Raw genomic sequence first — 19,603 nt, 5'->3', positions numbered from 1 at the left:
ATATCCTCCCAGATTCAGCTCAAAAAGGTGACTTTAAGGGGCGCCTGGGTGGCTCAGTCGGTTGAGCATCTGCCTTTGGCTCAGGTCATGATCTCGGGTCCTGGGATCAAGCCCCGAGTGGGGCTCCCTGCTCAGCGGGGAGTCTGCTTCTCCCTCTGCCTCTCCCCTCCTGCCGCTCAAGCTCCTTCTCAAATAAATAAATAAAATCTTGAAGAAATAAGGTGCCCTTAAGGTGGAATTAAATATTTTCCTCCCTGCCCAGAACCAACCTATCTCTTCTGACCTACACACACACGTCTGTAACACCTGGCACACGACCTTGCACCTTAAATTAGATTTAATGTGAGATTGTCTCATCTCTCCACCCACTCATACCCCGCTATGAGCACCCTGAGGAACGCGCCCGAGAGCTATCCTTGCCCTCACAACCCTCCTTCAACCCGTACGGGGCCTGGCTGCCCAGCCTGTATTCTGAGTTTGTTGAACAGAGTACAGACAGGATGCACGAATGTCCCTAATCCAGAAGCAGACATCCCGTGAACGCCCTGGAAGGCGCCCTGGAAGGGGCAGCTGCCTTGCCCGTCACGGTCCTTGGACAGGCGATACCCCACCTCGGGCAAACTCTATCCGGCGCCCGCAGCCTGGCTGAGCCGGGCCAGGACGTCACATGATTCTCCAATCACATGATCCCGTAAAAAAAGAGGGGGGAGGGTGGGAAGAGAGACGAAGGGAGGGAGGAAAGAGAATTGAGTAAGAAAAAAAGCACGGCTTTCCAGGCTGGCCCCACCTCTACGTCGACTAGTAGCCAGTAGGAGCGCGACAGCCCGGACACCTGGCCAATGGAAACTGAGGTAGGCGGGCCATAGCGCTGCCAGGCCCTAGTCCGCGAGCTTCCCCGGCCGCGGCTACCCAGCGAGCGCGGAGCCGGTCGCAGGTAAGGAGGGCGGCCGCGCAGACCTCTCGCTTCTTCCAGGGGTCCGGCCGCGCGGACGTGAGGACTTGAGGTTCTTCCGGAGTTTCAGCCGGGAGGCAAGAGAAGGCTGGCTTAGGGAAGCTCCTTTGGGGGTTTCCGATGTCACTGGAGGCAGTTTTACGGGGTGGGGTGGGGGGAGTAAGCAGTGATTGCAGTGACCCCCAATAGAAGGCGGCTGTCTCCCTCTCCAGCGTCCCCGGAAGCTGCAACCCCTTCCCCCAAAGCAGGGACCACTCCATTCTCGAGCCGGCTTCGCGCGGGCCCAGGTGCTGCTGCGGGTGGTGGTGGTGGGTGGTCCCCGGGATGCTTGGGAGCGAGAGAGGCGCCCGCCCTGGTCCCGGAGCTCAGACGGCTGCGAGTGCGCTGGAGACCCTGCCCTCCTCCAAGGCAGCAGGGGCTTGGGAGTAGTGACCGAACGCCTGGGTTCTGTCTGGCTCTCCCTTACTTCCTCTCGTGGGGGGTGGGACCAGCCAACTTCCGCCTCTCCCTGCCACTTTTCCTGCTCACTCGCAGTTGAGTTCATTCACCTTTTGGGAATCTCTCTCCTGACACTCGGAGTTGGGGTCTGCCACCTAGTGGGAGATGGCAGAGCTGGGGGCATGAGGCTTCTGTCCCTCTCTCTACTGTGGCATTGTGGGGTGAGAGTGAGAGAGGCCGCCGCTCAGAACCCTACTGAGAGGAATTGGGTCCCTTCTTCCTTGGTCCCAAGTGGGTGTGCGCCTGTACTTTGCTATTCCCTAGAAGCACACGCTATACTCCCTAACCTTAGGACACCAATGATAGGAAAGTATGCATAAATGTTACTAGGGTGCCCTGTGGACCCAGATTTGTACAGATAGGCACCCCTTCTGGGCCAACCCAGGACAGCGGGATAGCCTCTGGAGGGTTGAGGTTTGACTCCCAAGAAGCAGGTAGGACCAGCCTTGCCTGGGAGCTGTGGGTGTAGAGGGGAGGGTGAAAGGGGCCAAGGTCCAGGACCAGCCAGTCGGGGGCCTCCTGGTAATGGTCTTTGAGCTGAGAATGGGGCACTGAAGAGAGCCAGGTGAGGGAGAGAAGGATGCTAGTGACTGGGTGGGTGTAAGTCCTCACCACACCTAGTGTCGGTATCCACACAGAGACTCATGGGGTAACTGAGCCCCAGAGACAGCAATTTCTGAGGCTCTCACCATCAGTGGTGGTGATTTGAGGACTAGCACCCAAGTGCAGTATCCCGGCAGCCCCCAAGCTTCTCGTTTCTGTCCTCCCTTGTCTACCTGCTCAGAAAATGCTTCCGTCTCCCACCTCTGCTTGGACCCCAGGCCTCTACTCTCCCCGGGGTCTGGGGTCCGTTCCCGGGCACTGTCCATGGTGCCACTTTGTCACCTGAACCCAGGTCCCGTATGCTTTGGAGCCCTCAAAGCCTGTCATCTCCATGACTGGATATATGACATGCGATGTTACTTCTCTGAGCCTCAGTTTCCTCCTTTGAAAAGTAAATGTATTACAGCTACTTTGGATGATTGTTGCAAGGAAGGAAGAAAATAGTATTGAAGTTGGGCCAGGAGAAGCTCCACAAACATTACTAGGCAGGGTAACATCTCCTGGGCCCTTCCCATTGAACTAATGAGTCTGTGTGAGTTGGGGAAAAGTCATTTAAGAAGTGAGAGCCTACTCCCCACAGAGCTTCATAATCGGTTCCTTCTGCTGGTGCGGCGGGGTGGGCTTATATGGTCCTCTCCCGGTACTGCTGAGTTTTGGCTTCCGGGTAGGGGGAGAGGCAGAGTTTGGGCAGGGGTTGGGGTGGTATATCTGGGGAATCTGAAAGGGTCTGGTTGGTATTGGGGGGCCCTGAGAACACAGGTGTCTCAAAGGCTGTCCCAGCCTGTGCACCCCTTCCCTGGGTGGTTTGGGACGGTTGGGGGGTAGGTGTGGCTGGTCTCTGGGGATGGCAGCCCAGATTCCACTGGCTACCACACTTCCCTTTTCACAGCTTTCTCAACCCCATAATTTCCCATGTCATCATGTGACACCCCTTCCCCCAACAGGCCTTGGCAGATGTGAACACAGCATCAGCTGGGGAGGGAAGTGCAACCCTGTGTTTTCTTCAAGGGGGACTCCCCCTTTGCTGCCCACCCCAGTCCTGCCATGGCTCCTGAGGCCTCACCCACTCCCTGGAGGTGACCCATATCTCTACAGACCAGACCCACAAAACCCTCAAATTCTCCTTTCACACACCTGCATCTTTACACACTCACCCGCAGAGACTGAGGCATTTGGCCACATTTTGGGGACACAGACTGACACCCATCCTTGTGTCCGTGCTCATCACTGTCCACACATGGGTGCACAAGTGAATACACACACAGGAAACTGAATCTCGGGCCCCACATCTCTCTTCCTGCCTGGATCAGGAGGCTCGGGTGGTATCTGGCCTGCACCTGGGGGAGTGACTGGCCCCCAAATCCAGGGTTGCATGGGCTTCAGCTCATTGCCAAGTGCCTCTTGGTATTTTGCAGGCAGACCATGTGGACCGTGGTGAGCTGGGTGGCCTTAGTGGCAGGGCTGGTGGCTGGAACACAGTGCCCAGATGGTCAGTTCTGCCCTGGGGCCTGCTGCCTGGACCCAGGAGGAGCGAGCTACAGTTGCTGCCATCCTGTTCCGGTGAGCGCCCTGCAGCCCAGGCAAGAGCTGGCTGGGATCTCCCGAAGGGGAATCTCGGCGTGGCCAGAGGAGGGGGCCGGGCTTGGGTCCTTCATTTTGTCATCTCTCACTTTCCAGGGCCAGTGGCCCACAGTGCTGAGCAGGCAGCTGGGGCGCCCCTGCCAGGTAGATGCCCACTGCTCTCCTGGCTACTCCTGCCTCCTCACCATCTCTGGGACCTCCAGCTGCTGCCCGTTCCCAGAGGTGAGGGTGCCATGGGCTCAACGGAGGGGCTCAGGTCTGTGTTTGGACTCTCCCCCGACTCACCCCAGGTAAAGGCTGAGCCAGCGTGGGTGTCTCTGTGTCCCATAGGCCGTGTCATGTGCTGATGGCCACCACTGCTGCCCTCGGGGCTACCACTGCAGCGCCGATGGGCGGTCCTGCTTCCAGAGATCAGGTGTGGTAGGGGTGGAGGTGGAGGGTAGGCAGATGGGCCGTTGGTGGAGGCTGGTCAGCCCAGGAATCCAGCCAGCTGGGTGACCTTGTTCCTGCCCTCATTCCTGTGGCATCTGTACTAAGCAACCCCTTTGCTCGGGACAGAGGAAGAGCGCGAGACTAGGAAGGAGCAGAAGAGAGAATGCCAGACTCCAGGCCCCAGGCCAAGCTTTGGGAGGGTGGAGAGAGGCCAAGCTGGGCTGGTTCAAGGGCAGCCTAGTCGGTGGAGGCCCCTGCCCTGTGCCATACTGCTGAGGCAAGGACTGGCTGGTGGGGAGAGTGAGTTAGGGGTGCCTGGGAGAGCGCCGAGCCCTAGTGTGGGACCACCAGCCCCCGTCATCTGGGCCTGCAGGCCATGGTGTCCGCAGGTAATGGGGGCGATGGCCTTGGCTAACTGGGTTGACGGAATCCTGGGTCGTCCTATCCACAGATACCAATCCCTTGGGTGCCATCCAGTGCCCTGACAGCCGGTTCGAATGCCCCAACTCCTCCACGTGCTGCACTATGCGAGATGGCTCCTGGGGGTGCTGCCCCATGCCCCAGGTACCGGTCTGGGAAGATAGGGGGTGGGGGGAGCAGTCGGGGCAGAGCAGCGGGCTGGAGGGGGCAAAGACAGAGTCGGAAGCTTCTCTCGGCAGGCTTCTTGCTGCGAAGACAAGGTGCACTGCTGTCCCCATGGGACATCCTGCGACCTGGCTCATGCCCGCTGCCTCACAGCCACAGGCTCCCACCCCCTAGCAAAGAAGATCCCCGCACAGAGGAGTAATGGGGCAGGTAAGGAGGTGGGAGAGCGTCTAGGGTGCAGCTTGGAAAGGAGGTAAGGCCTCTTGCGGTGCCCAGCCTGGGGAAGAGTTCCTCACCGCCCACCTCTCTCCCCTTGCAGTGATCTTATGCCCAGATGGGCAGTCCCAGTGTCCTGATGGTTCTACCTGCTGCCAGCTGCCCAATGGGAAGTATGGCTGCTGCCCGATGCCTAATGTGAGTGAGGGGCTGCGTGCCCACAGCCCCCTGGCGGGGACACCTACCTCCAAAGGACTCCCTGGGGTGGGGTGGGCCGGCAGGCCTGTTAGAGCCTGGCTGCTGAGGACTCATGCCGCCCCCTAGTGGGGGATTGGGGCAGTGTCCACTGTCACTGGGCTGCTCCCTGAGCTCGGAGGAGACTGGAAGTTCCGGAGACCCTCCCCCATCGCCCTTCCTCCCCGCAGGCCATCTGTTGCTCGGACCACCTGCACTGTTGCCCCCAAGACACTGTGTGCGACCTAGTCCAGAGTAAGTGCCTCTCCAAGGAGAACGCTACGGACCTCCTCACCAAGCTGCCGGCAACTGCAGGTACCAGACGCAGGCTGCTGACCCCATCGCAGTGGCTCCGAGTGCAGGACTCTCCACTGAATTGTTCCAAGAACACTGGCAGGGGTGGGGGACTGAGGGCCGCATGGAGGGGACAGGGCATGTACAACCCCTTTTCTTCCACACTCATCATTGCCTTCGTGTCGCTGCTTGGGGTGGGTGGTGGTGCTCAGTATACTGTCCATCCTTAGCATTGGTTCTGGCTGTGGAACCGGCCAAGGGTGGGATTTCTCAGGGCTCCCCTGCGCCACTGCTGACCTGTCCCCTGTGCCTTTCTCACAGTGCAGGAGGTGAAATGTGACATGGAGGTGAGCTGCCCAGATGGCTACACCTGCTGCCGCCTGCAGTCGGGGGCCTGGGGCTGCTGCCCTTTCGCCCAGGTACACAGGAGTGCTGGGTGGGCTGGGCAGGAAGCGGCGGCCAGCAAGGCCTCTGTGCTCACTGTCCCCTGTCCACCCACCCTAGGCTGTGTGCTGTGCAGACCACGTACACTGCTGCCCGGCTGGGTTTAAATGTGACACAGCGAAGGGCACCTGTGAACAGAAGGCCCGCCAGATGCCCTGGGTGGTGCGGACCCCAGCCCGCCTTCGCCTGCCAATCCCCCAGGCCGTGGAGAACGATGTCCCCTGTGATAACATCACCAGCTGTCCCTCCTCCAGTACCTGCTGTCGACTGGCATCTGGGGAGTGGGGCTGCTGTCTTGCCCCAGAGGTGTGTGGGAGGGGGGACAGTAAGGAGCAGGGTGGCGGGGGTGGGGTGGGGAGGGCAACGACGGTGTCTTGGCCTGGGCAGGTGGTCAGACTCCTGTTGCTTTGCTCTTCAGTCCTCTGCCCGGCCTGCAGCTGGCCCACCGGCTTGGTCAGGTTCATTCCCAGCTGGAGGAGTTGTGAGCAGGAGAGGGCGTCGGGGGTAGGCAAGGGCTCAGCTTCTGTCCTACAAAGCAGCTTCCCAGGCCATCGTATGCTGCCCCCCGCCCCCCCAGGCTGTCTGCTGCTCAGACCACAAGCATTGCTGCCCCCGTGGCTACACGTGCTTGGCCGAGGGCCAGTGTCAGAAGGGAAGCAAGACGGTGACTGGATTGGAGAAGATGCCTGCCCGCCAGGCCTCCCTGTCTCACCGCAGAGACATGGGCTGTGACCAGCACACTAGCTGCCCCGTGGGGCAGACCTGCTGCCCCAGCCTGGGTGGGGGCTGGGCCTGCTGCCAGTTGCCTCACGTGAGTGCCTACCTGTCTGCCCTGGACAGGGGAACCGAGTCCTCCGTGGGGGCTGGGAGGTGGGTGGGGGAGGAGAGACGTGAAGGCCACCCTGTCCCTCGCAGGCTGTGTGCTGTGAGGACCGCCAGCACTGCTGTCCGGCTGGGTACACGTGCAACGTGAGGGCCCGATCCTGCGAGAAGGAGGCGGACTCGGCCCACCTGGCTGCCCGCCTGGCCCGTGGCTCTCGCGTGGCTGTGGGAAACGTGGAGTGTGGGGCAGGGCACTTTTGCCACGATAACCAGACCTGCTGTCGAGACAGCCGAGGGGGCTGGGCCTGCTGTCCCTATCGCCAGGTGAGTGCCACCCCCCACCCCCCCACCCCGGCCGGGGACTGGCTATCTGTGGAAGCCAGAGTCGTCCATGGGAGCCAGGTCCCACCATACCCGACTCTGACTCCCTGCCCTCCCCTGGGCTGTCAGGGTGTCTGCTGTGCAGATCAGCGTCACTGTTGCCCGGTGGGCTTCCGTTGTGGGGCCAAGGGCACCAAGTGTCTGCGGAGGGAGAGCCTGCGCTGGGACATGCCACTGAGGGACCCAGCCCCGAGACAGCTGCTGTGAGGCGACACTAAGGACTGAAGACAGTTTGCAGCCCTCGGGACCCTGCTCAGAGGGTTCCCACTGCTCAGGCCTCCCCAGCACCTCTCCCCCACCAAATTCTCCTGGAGTCCCCCATTCTGATGCCCCACTCCCACCATGGGAGGCAGGGTCTCAATCTAAGGCCTTCCCTATCTCAAGGGGGGCTATGGCGAAAGCCGTGTAACAAGCTGCCATCCCCTCCCCCGATTTCCGTGGACCCTGTGGCCAGGTGCTCTATCCACAGGCGTGCGTGTGTGTATGTGCTGCAGTAAAGTTTGTACACTTTCTTAACAGTGTCTGATTTGACCACCCTGCCCGCCCCACTCTGAGCAAGGGCCCCCAACTCCACAGAAAGATACACACGCAGTTCATCTCACCAGTTTTATATTTGCTGTTACCCACAGCAATCCCATCACATCCCCTAATCCCCAGAGCCGCCCCAGCCACCAGCCCTGTGACATCCTAGCCCAAAGGCGGGCTAGTCAGCAGGCAGCACCCCCTCCCCTCCCGGAGGGTCCCCAGAGAAGGCCCCTTCCCAGCCCTCACACGAGCAGCTGAGGCCCGGTCGCCCCTCCTGCTTTCCCACAATAGATCTTTCTATGTACAGCCACGTTTATACAGGCACTGCTTCCCCACCCCCAGCCCTCCTTCCCCAGCAACTCCCAATGGGGGTCTGGACCCCTCCCACCTCCCTCTCGGAGGCCAACTGGGTCCCTCCCGAGACATTACCCAGCACATACCACTGGACAGCTCCGCAGCCCCCTGGGCCCCTCTCCAGGCGGGGGGGAGGGGTGGTCTGGGGGGCTAAGAGCGAGGGCCCCCGCCGCTCCCCTGGGCGCGTACCTTGGGGGCGGGCCCGGGCGGAGGGGGTGGGGGCCGACGTGGGGGAGGCCGTGCCAGGCCAGGCGGGGGCGCTACTTGACGTTGAACACCATGAGCGGCCGCTCCTCCCGCCGCTGCCACGGGCTCTTCTTGTCGCCCGCCTCGTCGCCCACCTCCGCCCCCAGCTCGTCCTCCGGGCTGGTGAGCGAGTCGCGCCGCAGCTCGCTCGCGCTGCTGCGGGAACTGTCCCCGCGGCTGCGGCCCCGACCCCGGGGTACCGTGGCCGCCCGGCCCTCGGGCGCCGCCACTTCGTCCAGCAGCGGCGTCAGCGAGTTGTCCTCGGGCGAGCAGAGGCCCGTGCGGCTCTCGCTGCTGCTCGGCTCCGTGTCCTCGCTGAGCGCCAGGCGCGGGGGCGCGGGCGGCGGGGGCGGGGCGACCGGGGGCGCGCGCTCCCGCTCCTCGCGCAGGGGTCGCCGGCGCGCGGGCCGCGCCTCGTGCACGTCGACGCCGGAGTCCAGGCTAGCGTCGGTGCTGCGGCCGCCCCCGCCCGCTTGCAGGTCGATGTAGGAGTGGCGCACCTGCGAGTTGGAGCGCCCGTCCAGGGACACGAACCAGGCGCGCGGGTGAGGCTTCACGCCCAGTTCGAGCAGCTTCTTCTCGGTCAGCGCCTGCAGCTCCCCGTTGAGCTGCGCCATGGTGGACTCGTTGAACAGCACCGGGATGGTGACCGAGCCGCTGACCGGCGCCGAGCGCCCGCCCCCCCAGCCCTCGCCGCCGCCGCCGCCACCGCCGCCGCTGCCACCACCACTGCCGCCGCCCTCGCCGCCCGCGCCCGAGTGGCCCTGCAGCAGCGGGCGCTGGGGGTCGGCCGGGGGGAAAGGGCGCGCGGGGCCGGAGCCCGTGCCCTCCGGCGGGGCTGGCTCGTCGCCCGCCCCCGCAGCGCCCGCCTCGCCGCCCAGGCGCACGTAGTGCGCGGGGATCACCAGGGTGGGCATGACGTTGCGGTAAACACTGTCCTTGAGATGGTCGATGGAGCCGCAGAAGATGAGCTGCCCGGCCTGGCTGAGCGACGGCGGCCGCGCCAGCTGGTCCACCGACTGCGACAGCAGGAAGTCGGGGGGCTTGCTCTCGGCCGCCCCCTTGTGGCCCAGGTAGTGCTCGAAGGGCGGCGGCGGCGAGGGCGGCTCCTGCAGGAAGGCCGGGGTCGCCGAGGCTCCCCTCCGGTACTCCTCCAGGCCTGGCTCCAACCCGCCGGGACCCTCGACGGAGCGGGCGCCCTTGAGCCCCGCGCCCTCGCCCCCGCGGGAGCCCCCAGGCTCGGCTCCCGGACGGCTGGCAGAGCGCGGCTTGGCGCGGAAGAAGTCGTCCCGGGAGGCGGCCAAGTCTCGGGAGCTGGAGAAGGCTGAGTGCAGGGGGCCTGGGGGCGGGGCCTCAGGGTCCCCCGACGGGGTGGGCTCCAGGGGTCCCCCACATATGAGGTGGAGCTGGGACATCGAGGTGGCCTGGTCTCGTTTGTTACCGTCAGAGGGCCCGGACAGCTGCAGCTTGCGGTGCTGTTGCCTTGGCTTCAGGCAGCGCCTCCTGGAAGGTATTTGGGGTGGAGGGAGTGACCCAGGACCTCAGGAAAGGGTAGGGAGGCCTGAGCAGCTCCCTAACTCCGCAGTGGCAAGATGAGGGATGGACAGTGTTGGAGGGATGAGAAGAATGGCTGGGACCCGGGGAGAAATGTTGGGGCAGCTGGATAGGGCTTGGGAGAGGTTTGTGGAAAGAACCTTGAGTGTCTGTGGGAGGGCCAGCCCCCCTGAAGGGAGCTGCACTCCTTCATATGCAGGGGGTGCTGTGAGAGCCTGGGAGGAGCATGTCCAGCCAGGGGTCCCCTGGAGGGGCCTGGCCGGTAGGTCCTGCCTCCTCTCCCCCTACTTCAGCCCCCAGTCTCTCGGGTGCCTTGTCAGTGCCTTGAAGACTGGAATTGTACTTTATGCCTCTTTGGGCCTAGCACCCAGCCCCACCCCAGGCTGAGGGTAGGCCTCAGCATGCAGGGGATGAGCAGAGGCTGGGCGGGGAGGGGGGGGGGACGAGCCGGCAGGGGGGGGGCAGGCGCGGGGGGGGGAGGGGGGGGGGAACGACACGCAGGGGTGAGGCACTCACCGGCAGTAGTAGATGAGCAGACACAGCAGAATGAGCACCAGCAGAGCCAGGGCTGCCAGGATGGTGAGCAGGAAAATGGTGTGGTAGGTGCCAATGTCCTGGATGCCCGATGTGATGGTGACCAGTCCTGTGCCAGGCAAGGGGTTAGCTCTCTGGGTGTGGTTGCCCTTCCTTCAGGAGTCTACACTCCCAGCCTCCCTTTCCCCCACGGCTCCTGGTCCCAGCCATCCCCCTAATCTCTCACCAGCGGTGGGAGAAGCCATGGCAGCTGCCCAGTACCCCAGCTGGGGGGAGACGAAGGTCCAGTAGAGCTGTCGGCCTTCCTTCCGGATCACACCAGTGCCATTGCGTACCCACAGCCCTGAAAGAGGCAGGAGTTTCATGAAACCCAATGTCCCCCCCCCCCATCTAAGTCCCACTTGCTTTCCCCAAACTCCAGCAGCGCAGCCCCTTGAAGCACTCACCACTCTTGGGGTCAAACCTCCAGGCTGGAATGCTGGTGCCTGCAGTCAGGGCGCGAGACTCGGAGGGCACAGGCAGGGACAGGTGAATGGGGCCCGAGAGCGGCACTTCTGTTCCATTGCCCGTCAGCAGATGCACGCTCACAGCAGCCAGTGGCATCAGCTCTAGCCAGGAACCATTGCCTGGGGGAAAGGAGACACAGGGGCTGAGGGCTAAATCCTGGGAGGGGGACGGGGGGAAACGTCCCTTCCGTGCTGGACACCCAGCCTACCTGAACTGGAGGCCTCAGTGCCCAGGAAGGTAGGGAAAGCGCGCATTTCCTGCTGGGTGCTGGCAGGTGTGAGGGAGGCCCAGAGCTGGCTGTAGGTGGAGCTGACAGGCAGGCGGGCAGCCCGGCGCTGGAACTGCACCCAGGGCTGGGAGCGGGCACCTGGACGGAGAAGGGGGCTGCTGTGGCTTGCCCAGGGACCAGAGCAGAAAGCAAGTATTTGAGGAGAAGGGGGTCACTGGGTCAGGCCACTTGGGAAGGTCAGGGAGCTTGGTGACTCGGGGAGAGAACTGCATTCAGAGAATGTTAACATGGAAAAAGGACTTGGACCTGAAATCTAGTCCTGGCTGTGTGACCCTGAGCAAGTTACTTGCTCTCTCTGAAACACCATTTCCTCAGTAATCTATAAAATGATGAGGTCGGGTCCTCAAACAATGTTGCCAGCTGTGTGGCGGGCACTGTGTTAGGTGCTGGAGATACAAAGATGAATTAAGACGTAGTCCTCAGTTCCCTGCCTTCAAGTTCACAGTCTTGTGCAGGGCTGTCCCTTCTGGTACCCATCAGAACTTTCTGCTGTGTTGCATGGAAATGTTCTCTCTCTGTGCTGCCCATTACCCACTAGACACTCATGGCTATTAAGCACTTGAAAGGTGGCTAGTGTGACTCAGACACTGGATTTATTTTTAATTTTTCAAAATTTAATGAATTTGGGGGCGCCTGGGTGGCTCAGTCATTAAGCGTCTGCCTTCGGCTCAGGTCATGATCCCAGGGTCCTGGGATCAAGCCCCATGTCAGATTCCTTGTTCAGCAGGGAACCTGCTTCTCCCTCCCTCACTCCTCCTGCTCGTCTCTTTCTCGCTCTGTCAAATAAATAAAATCTTTAAAAAAATTAATGTAACTTTTAATTTATTTAAATACCCACATGTTGCTAGTGGCTACTGTATTACACAGCTTAGGTTTTGTGTGTGTGTCTGTGTGTGTCTGTCTGTCTTGGGGTGGAGGGGGCGTATAAACAGAATTCTAATACAATATGGTCGTAGCTAACATGTATTAAGCTTTAAGATACGCTGGACGCCATCTAAGTCTTCCTGTGTTAACCCCTGTAATTAGTACAAAGGCCCTGAAGTAGGTGCTTTCATTATTGACCTTGTTGTATACACGAAGAAATGGAGGCCAGAGTTGAGTGACTTGCCCAAGGTCACAGTCCTGGAGCCTGACCGAAACCCAGGAAGTGTGGTGCTGGCCCATCTTCTCAGCGCCTTTCCATCCTAACTTGTTATTAAAATGGTGGGACGCCAGGTGTGCTTGGCCCACCCAGCTGGGGAAGGCCCAATGGAGTCTTTTTTTTTTTTTTTTTAAGATTATTTATTTATTTGACAGAGTGAGAGATCACAAGGAGGCAGAGAGGCTGTCAGAGAGAGGAAGGGAAGCAGGCTCCCCACCGAGCAGAGAGCCCTGGGCTCGATCCCAAGACGCTGGGCTCGGTCCCAAGACCCTGGGATCATGACCTAAGCCAAAGGCAGAGGCTTTAACCCACTGAGCCACCCAGGCACCCCCAATGGAGTCTTGGCAGGATGAGGATGAGTAAGACTCCTGCAGGAAGGAAGGTGCAAAGGGACCTCCAAGAGAACAGAAGAGAGAAAGGCCCAAAGGTACGGGGCAGCGGGCCGGTCCACGGACACGGGTGACTGAGTGGCAGATCCCACAGGGTGTGGTCAGCTTTGTGAAGGACTCGAGGCTTTACTCTGGGAGCCATGGGATGGTCGTAAGCCAGGGGCCACAAAAGGATCATTTGGCCTTTTATTTTATTACTTATTTACTATTACTTTTGAAAGTAGGCTCCGTGCCCCAAAGTGGGACTTGAGCTCACAAGATCAAGAGTTGCACACTCTACTGACTGAGCCGGCCCTGCACCCCTCACTTGGCATTGTAGAAAACTCCAAAGACAGTTTAGAAGCCTCTGGTTCAGGACCAGGGAGATGAAGACAGGCAAACGAGCACCTTAGAGACAAGGGCTCAAGCTAAGAATATAAATTGGGGAGGCAGGTTTTCTCTCTCCCAATCCCACCATGACTCCCTAGTACTAGCCAGATCAACCAGTCTGCACCAGGCACCCCTCCTGCAGAGCCAGTCAGGCGCCCCCCTGCACCCTGGCTGTCCCCTTCTCCCCCTGCATCTTGATTCCTCTCCAGTGCAGGTGTCTGTGCCCCCCTTTAATTCTTGAGCCCACAAGGTCCCATAGCTCCCTTCCTCAAATTCTCTTGCCCTGCTACACTCACTGGTCAGGCTTGTCTCAGTGCTGAAGCCCGCTGCCCTCTACTCCACTGTTCCACCTGCCTTGTAATTAGTTCAGGGTTGGTAGCAATGTGTTTGTCTGTCTTCCTACTTGTCTGTGAACTCCACAAGACAGGGAGTGGGTCTGTTCTTCCTTCCCACTGTTCCCCAGCACCAGACACAATGCCTGGCACGGTTAAGGATTGGTTTGATGAGACTGAAGCCGTGAGCAGATACTGTGGTGTTGGTCCAGGCCTTGCACTTGAGAATTGCTCAGTTCCTATGGAATGACCCTCCCATGGCCTTCTAACATTGCCAGGCACCCAGTTAGGTGCACAAGTAGTATGTGTAGATCCACTGATGAAACAGGTGGCAGGGAACAGGAATGCTAATGGTAGGAGTAGAGGGAGAATAGAAACCACGAGAAGCCCCAATAACAAAAACATTTATTGACCATCTTCCGTGCTGTTTTTTCATACTTGATATTTAATCCTTACTTCAATTTGATGATATAGCTCCCATTGATGATATTATAGATAATATCCGTATCTTACAGATGAACAAACTAAGGCTCAGAGAGGTTAGGTGACTTGCTCAAGGGCACCCGGCACTCATACGTAGAAGAGTGGAGCTCTCTGTACCCAGGTCAGAGGGAAGGAAGAGGAGCGGGTATGAGTTGGGGGGTTAAAGAGGAGCCTTACCAGGAGAGCCCAAAAGGATGTGCACCAGGTCCTCATACAGGATGAGGGTGGCCGGCCGCTCCGGGAGCAGGTAGAGGCTGACTGAGGCATACACTGTGGGAGGGGTGGCCCATCAGCTCCAGAAAAAGCCCTCCCACCTCCCCCCCAACCCCAGGGCCGGGCACTCCCTCCATCTGAATCCCAGTGACTTCATCCTCCTTCAGCCCCCTCTGCGTACCCCAGCCTGGGCAGCAGCTGCTGGAGAGCCTGCCCCCTCCACCCCCAAGGACTATTCTGGGAAGGGGCTGATGGGGTCAGCTGCCACCCGCCCTCCTCCGCCTGCCCCTGCACTCACAGGGCAGCTTGTCAACACGCCAGGGCACAGAGTTGGTGAGGAAGCCAGGGCGGGCAGCAGTGACCAGCACCCAGGTGCCCAAGCGGTAACTGAGGGGCAGTATGGCCACGCCCTCTGAGTCCGTGGTGCCAGCGGCCAGCAGCATCCGGTTCCCAAACACATCCACGGAGGCCCGGGCCAAGGGCACCAGCTCCCCGCTCACATATACCTGCACCTTGATCAGGATCTCTGTGGACAAGATGGGGTGAGGAGAGTGAGGAGGGAGGGGGGGGGGGGTGGGGAAGAGAACTGGGGGGGTCCCCGAGATCGGAGGAGGAGGACGCTGTGGGTTGGGAGCGGCTTTGGGGCCCAGGCTAGACAAGGCTCTGGAAGAGTCAGCATTGCTAGCGCCCTCTTTTAAACCCCACATCAGCCTATGAGACAGGTGGTGCTACTACCATATTTCAAGTCTCACTCACGCACTTTCCCACATTTTTACATTTCTGAACTCAGAATATGCTTCTCACTGAGGATATCATCATCAGGATTGGCAGTATTTTTTTTTTTCTTTTCTTCCTGGCACATGAAATAATTGTGCGTCTTACAGTCAATGATGCATTAGACCCCATAAAATATGTTCTGAAGCCCATTTTGCAAATAAAGCAACTGAGGCTCAGAGTTTAGATACTCGCACTGCCGCTGGCGGGGTGGGGGAGGAGCTGGGATCCAGACCTGGGAGTCTGCCTCTAGACCCAAATTATTATTATTTTTTTAAGATTTTATTTATTTGGCAGAGAGAGAGAGAGCTTGCATAAGCAGTGGAAACCACAGGCAGAGAGAGAGGGGGAAGCAGCCTCCCCACCGAGCAGGGAGCCCGATGCAGGGCTCGATCCCAGGACCCCAGGATCATGACCTGAGCCGAAGGCAAATGCCCAAACGACTGAGCCACCCAGGTGCCCCTAGACCCAAATTCTTAACCACTGGACCCCATGGGGCTGGTGTCAGGGAGGGGAGAGGGAAGAGGGCTGAGAAAGGTGGAATAAGCGGAGGACCAAGGGTCTACGGATGGAGAGGAGAGAGGTCAGAATTCAGCCAATGAGAAGGGTTGCAAGGGGGGCTGGGTCAGAGTTTTGGTTCTGAAGAAAAAGCTGAGAAGGGGACACTAGGGAGCTGGTCTTTCCCCTTATTCATCCTCTTCCCAGAATCCTTTGCACAAGCCTGTTTCCTTTCAGATTTAGGGACTCGCCCCAACCCCTAAACCCGAACAAGTACCTCCTGACCCCTCCCCCTAACAGGGACTGCCTGCCCCCTCCCAGCTGGTCAGCTACAAGTCAGTCACCATGGCAACGCCCTCATTCCTCCCAGGAGATGGGCAGAGAGCTGGGGCCCTGGCAAGGGGAAGGAGATCTGGGGGGGCCGACCCAGGCCCAAGGGAAACTGGTGTGGAGAGGCCTAGGAAGGGAAGTCCAGCTGTCTCTGCTCCCAGCCCCAGGAGAGCTTGGCCAGGATCGGCGTGCAGGTGTCCTGAGCTCAGATGGGGTGACCAGCTAGGGACCAGGCCTAGAGTTGTTCTCATGGGTTTCCCCAGACAGCCTCTCTGATCCACAGCACCATCTACTTCTTCCCACTCAGCATGGCCCCACCCTCAAGAACCTGGCTCACCCCTACCTTGCTGCTAATGATGGGAGTAGGTGTCCATGCCTAGAAAGGTACAGAGGCCTCAGTGCAGGGCCTGGAGGCAGGTGGGGACACAAACCTGGGAGAGTCCAGGTACAGAAAGAAGAGCCTGGGGCAGCAGGGCACGGGGTGGTCACAGCGTGGGGCGGGGGCCCTCATGCGTGGAGCCTGACACTCAATGGAGACAGGTGTCTCATCTCAAGCTTCCAGCCCCGAGGCCAGCGCCACGCCTGGCCCTGGCATCCCATCCAGCTGTTCGCCTGAACCCACCTCCCTCACCCCTCCCAGGCCAAAGCCCAACTTGGCAGGGTGGGTGCACACACTTGAATCTTTCCTACTCTCTGGTTTTCCCAGGAGCTGGCAATCTTCCTGCCCCTCCTCCCCCACTACCCAGGAGGAATTCTGAGAAGCTAGAGAGGCCTGGCTACTCCCCACCCCTACCCCGGCGAGGAGCAGCTGGATGGAGCAGCTGGAAAGAGGGGACCCAGGAGTCTGGAATATGGTCATTTGAAGGAATGCTTGGGGTTCAAGGGCCAGAGCCTCAAAAGAGGGGAGGGGGCCTAAGGAACAACACGGGGTGGGCGGGTAGGCACGAAGGACATGTCAGTGGGAAGGGGTAGGCAGGTGCCCAGCAGATTCTTTTCCCCTTCCCCTCGACCTGGGCTCTCAGCCAGGGGCCTGGGAGAGCCCTGTCTCCTGGCTCCATTTCAGCTAATTCTCTGGACCCCCTCCCCTGGAGAACAGGACTTGAAGGAAAAGCTTTCTGAGAAACCAGGGCCCTTTTCTACCCATCAAAGCCTCCTCTCCTCCTGCAGAGAGCAGGGAAGACTGAGGCCTGAGGTGAGCCTTCCCCATTTCTCAAGCCTGACATTCCATACTGTATCCGCCTCTCCAGGCTTCAGCTCTGCCTCATTCCAAGAGGAAATCCGATCCCCTCCCTTCATCCGGACCCCACTTCCCTCAACCAGACACCCCCCCACCCTGGTTTTCCTGTCAGCTCCTTGGTGGAGAGGAGTGGAGAGCACGGTTTCAGGCAGGGATGGGGCCCAGAGGCGACAGAGGGAACGGTAGCTGGGGTGGTGGGCGCAGGGCTGGAGTGGGCGGAGGCCCCCCGCGAGAACCCAGGAGTCAGAGTCTAGCTCTCCCACCCTCTCCCGCTGCAAGAGCCTCCCCCGCCCCCACCTCACACACCCACCTGGGCCCGTGAGGCGCCGGGAGGCTCTGCTTCACGGCTACCGAAAGGTTAGATGAGGAGGGGGTGACCGGGGATGGGCTGGGGATAGGAGCGGCCGGAGGTCTGCTGGACGGGGACCCAGGCACCTGCCCTCCCAGCGGGCACAGCCCACAGCCAGCTAGCCAGCTCAGCATGGCTCCGCCACCACAGCCCTGCCATGCGCTTTGGCTGGGAATCACCACGTACCCCTTTTTCCAGAAACCCCCAAACTGCAGCCCCTACCCCCTCAAGGGCCGGCAGCGTTTCTTCGGTACACCCCCAATTCTGAACCCGGGGGGCCGGCCGGGGGCTGTCAAGCTCCAGGGCGAAGAACCCCATTCGAGCAGTCAATCCGCCCACCGCCTCACCCCCTCCCCCTCCCCCCTTCCAGCCCAGCTCAAGGCGCCCAGCCCCCGTCCGGGTCCAAGGTGGCAGCCGGTGCTGGCGCCCCCACCCAGGCCGGGTCGGGAGCGAGGAACCCGCAGGGGGCTGCGGAGCGGACGCCCGCCCCAGCCCGCCCCTGGGCGGGTGTCTTCGGTAGACAATGGCTCAGGCAGCAGCGCCTCGCGGACCCGAAGAGAGAAAAACAAGGCGAGAGGGGGCGGCGGCGCGGAGCCCGGGGACCCCCGCTCTCCCCATTGTGTCTCCCCAAGACCCCCGCCCCGGCAATCGCCCTCTCCCTCCCTCCTCTCCCCCGTAAGCGCCGACCCGAAGTCGCCGGGCTCCCCCCACCCAAACCCAGGGAACAGAGTACCCCCAATTTACGAGCGCCGCGAAGAGGGGGCTGGCGGGCGGGGGCCCGATCGAGGGGGCGCAGGCCCGCGATCGCTGCCCCTCCTGGCCGAGACTCACCCTGCGGGCTGGGGGGCTCCGGCGGCGACTTGCCGGGAGCCCGGGAGGCGCCGCCGAGCAGCAGCCCCAGCAGCGGCAGCAGCCGCGTGAGGACGCTGGGGCCACTCGGCGGCGGCATCGCGGGGCTCGGCCGGGCCCTAGCGGCCCATGGCTCCCGCCCGGCCCCGCTCGGCCGGCCCCGCTCAGCCCCAGCTCTGCGCCGCGCCGCGCCGCTCCGGCTCCCGCTCTGGCTGCGGCGGCAGCTCGGCGCGATTGTCTCCGCCCGGAGCCGCCGCCAGCGCCCCCTGCAGGCGGCGTCCCACCCCGCGGACCTCCGGGCGCCGCCCCCTCACCGCCCTGCTCCGCGCACCGCGCGCGGGCCCTGCCCGCCCTCCGCCCACCCTGCAGACCCCACCCCGCGCGCCCAGACCGGAGCTCCAAGGGAGTGCGACGGACCTGGACTAGTCACCCGGGTTCTTGGAGGTCCGGAGCCCTCGAAATTTGGTGGAAAATTTGGGAGGGAGGAGAGGCTACTGCTTACAACACACTCAAAGAAGTAGTACGGTCAGGAGCGTCTCCAAAAAGTGTAGGAACTGCCCTGTTCTATCCGCACAAACACCTACGCAGTGGGAATCGCTCAGTCCCAGACTAGCTTCTGCCTCTTGAGCCGTGAGCAAGTTACTTCGCCTTCTGGTCCTCGGCCTTCCTTTCACGTGAGAATTGTAATAATCTCTACCTCGTGGGGCTGTTGTAACAACGGTTAAATATGATGATGATATAAAGGATGTACCATATGCCTGACAGGAGCAGGGGCGCAATCAATGGTGTTCCTGTCCGCCCAGGTTGACATGGAGGCTCACCTCTGCTCAGGTAATGAGATCATTGTTGGACGGTCATAATGTTTGGGAATTTCTTCTAGAGATGCAAGCGGCCTTTTCCTTTCCCCAAGAATCACCCGTCGGTCCCACTGGTTCTGGTTCATGAGCGACAGTCTTTTCCTTCTTCCTCCGCCACTGAACCCCACATTTGCAGCCTGACCTAGGCCCAGCCAAGCTCACTTTCTTTCCAGTTTCTGGTTGTCATCCTCATTCAGCTTCTGGGCTGCCAAATCCTCATCTAATTTGATATTACGCTCTTGCTTTTCCCTGGCTTTCACCTGCTTCTCACGATGCGGTGCCCCAAAGGGGACTGGATACCTAGAGCAAGGACCTTGTCCCCCAGAAGACAGCAGGCTCCTCTCTTGGTTGGGTCCCCTGGTTTGGCTCTTCTGACTTAAGGGGACCTTGTTGTAAGTTTGTGATACCAGATTCTTTTTCTCTTCCTCTCCCTTTTTCCTTCCCTCCTTCCCTCCCTTCCTTTCTACTTTCCTTCCCTCCTCCCTCCCTCTCTTTCTTGTCTTTCCCTCTCCCCTTCCCTCCCTCTTTCTCTCTTTCTTTCTCATAAATTTCCATCTAACCAGATTTCCCAGCCCTCTTCTTATGTAACCAAATTTTCACAATCTCAGCACAGGATTTAGCACTCCTCCCTGGTGAATTTCATCTTGTTGGTTTCAACCCAACTTCACAATCTGTCCAGGCTGCCTTGAATCGGCCACAGTCACCCATTGTGTTGGAGTTCCCTCACAGCC

General features: G+C 60.5%; 2 protein-coding genes across 2 annotated transcripts; one reads left to right on the top strand and one right to left on the bottom strand.

Annotated features, from left to right (window-relative positions):
- The first annotated feature begins 839 nt into the window (after positions 1–839).
- Positions 840–7,554, top strand: LOC111158074 (granulin precursor). Its single transcript, XM_022519894.1, is given in 13 exon segments — positions 840–934; positions 3,469–3,613; positions 3,731–3,856; positions 3,965–4,049; positions 4,518–4,630; positions 4,726–4,861; positions 4,971–5,065; positions 5,293–5,416; positions 5,717–5,814; positions 5,900–6,145; positions 6,417–6,650; positions 6,755–6,985; positions 7,112–7,554. Coding segments are annotated over 13 exon segments (1,866 nt in total). The 3' UTR covers positions 7,250–7,554.
- A 616-nt stretch (positions 7,555–8,170) lies between these two features.
- On the bottom strand, positions 8,171–18,115 carry LOC111158134 (family with sequence similarity 171 member A2). The gene is made up of 8 exons (XM_022520012.1): positions 17,998–18,115; positions 14,277–14,504; positions 13,943–14,035; positions 10,971–11,129; positions 10,702–10,881; positions 10,482–10,598; positions 10,238–10,364; positions 8,171–9,670 (listed from the first exon to the last, which is right to left on the bottom strand). Exons 1-8 carry the CDS (start codon positions 18,113–18,115, stop codon positions 8,182–8,184), a joined length of 2,511 nt encoding a protein of 836 aa, XP_022375720.1. The 3' UTR covers positions 8,171–8,181.
- Between the last annotated feature and the right edge of the window lie 1,488 nt (positions 18,116–19,603).

This window comes from Enhydra lutris, unplaced genomic scaffold (genome assembly GCF_002288905.1).
Source record: "Enhydra lutris kenyoni isolate GAN:26980312 unplaced genomic scaffold, ASM228890v2 scaffoldscaffold57, whole genome shotgun sequence".
Classification (NCBI taxonomy): domain Eukaryota; kingdom Metazoa; phylum Chordata; class Mammalia; order Carnivora; family Mustelidae; genus Enhydra; species Enhydra lutris.
Note: the sequence above shows the minus strand (reverse complement) of the source record. Positions and strands in the feature narration are given on the sequence as shown.

Coding starts and splice junctions, on each gene's coding strand:
- LOC111158134 (XM_022520012.1), bottom strand. CDS start 18,115: ATGCCGCCGCCGAGTGGCCCCAGCGTCCTCACGCGGCTGCTGCCGCTG. Junction 10,882..10,970: donor CACTGAGGCCTCCAGTTCAG/GTAGGCTGGGTG, acceptor CCTTTCCCCCAG/GCAATGGTTCCTGGCTAGAG. Junction 10,365..10,481: donor CATGGCTTCTCCCACCGCTG/GTGAGAGATTAG, acceptor TGCCTGGCACAG/GACTGGTCACCATCACATCG.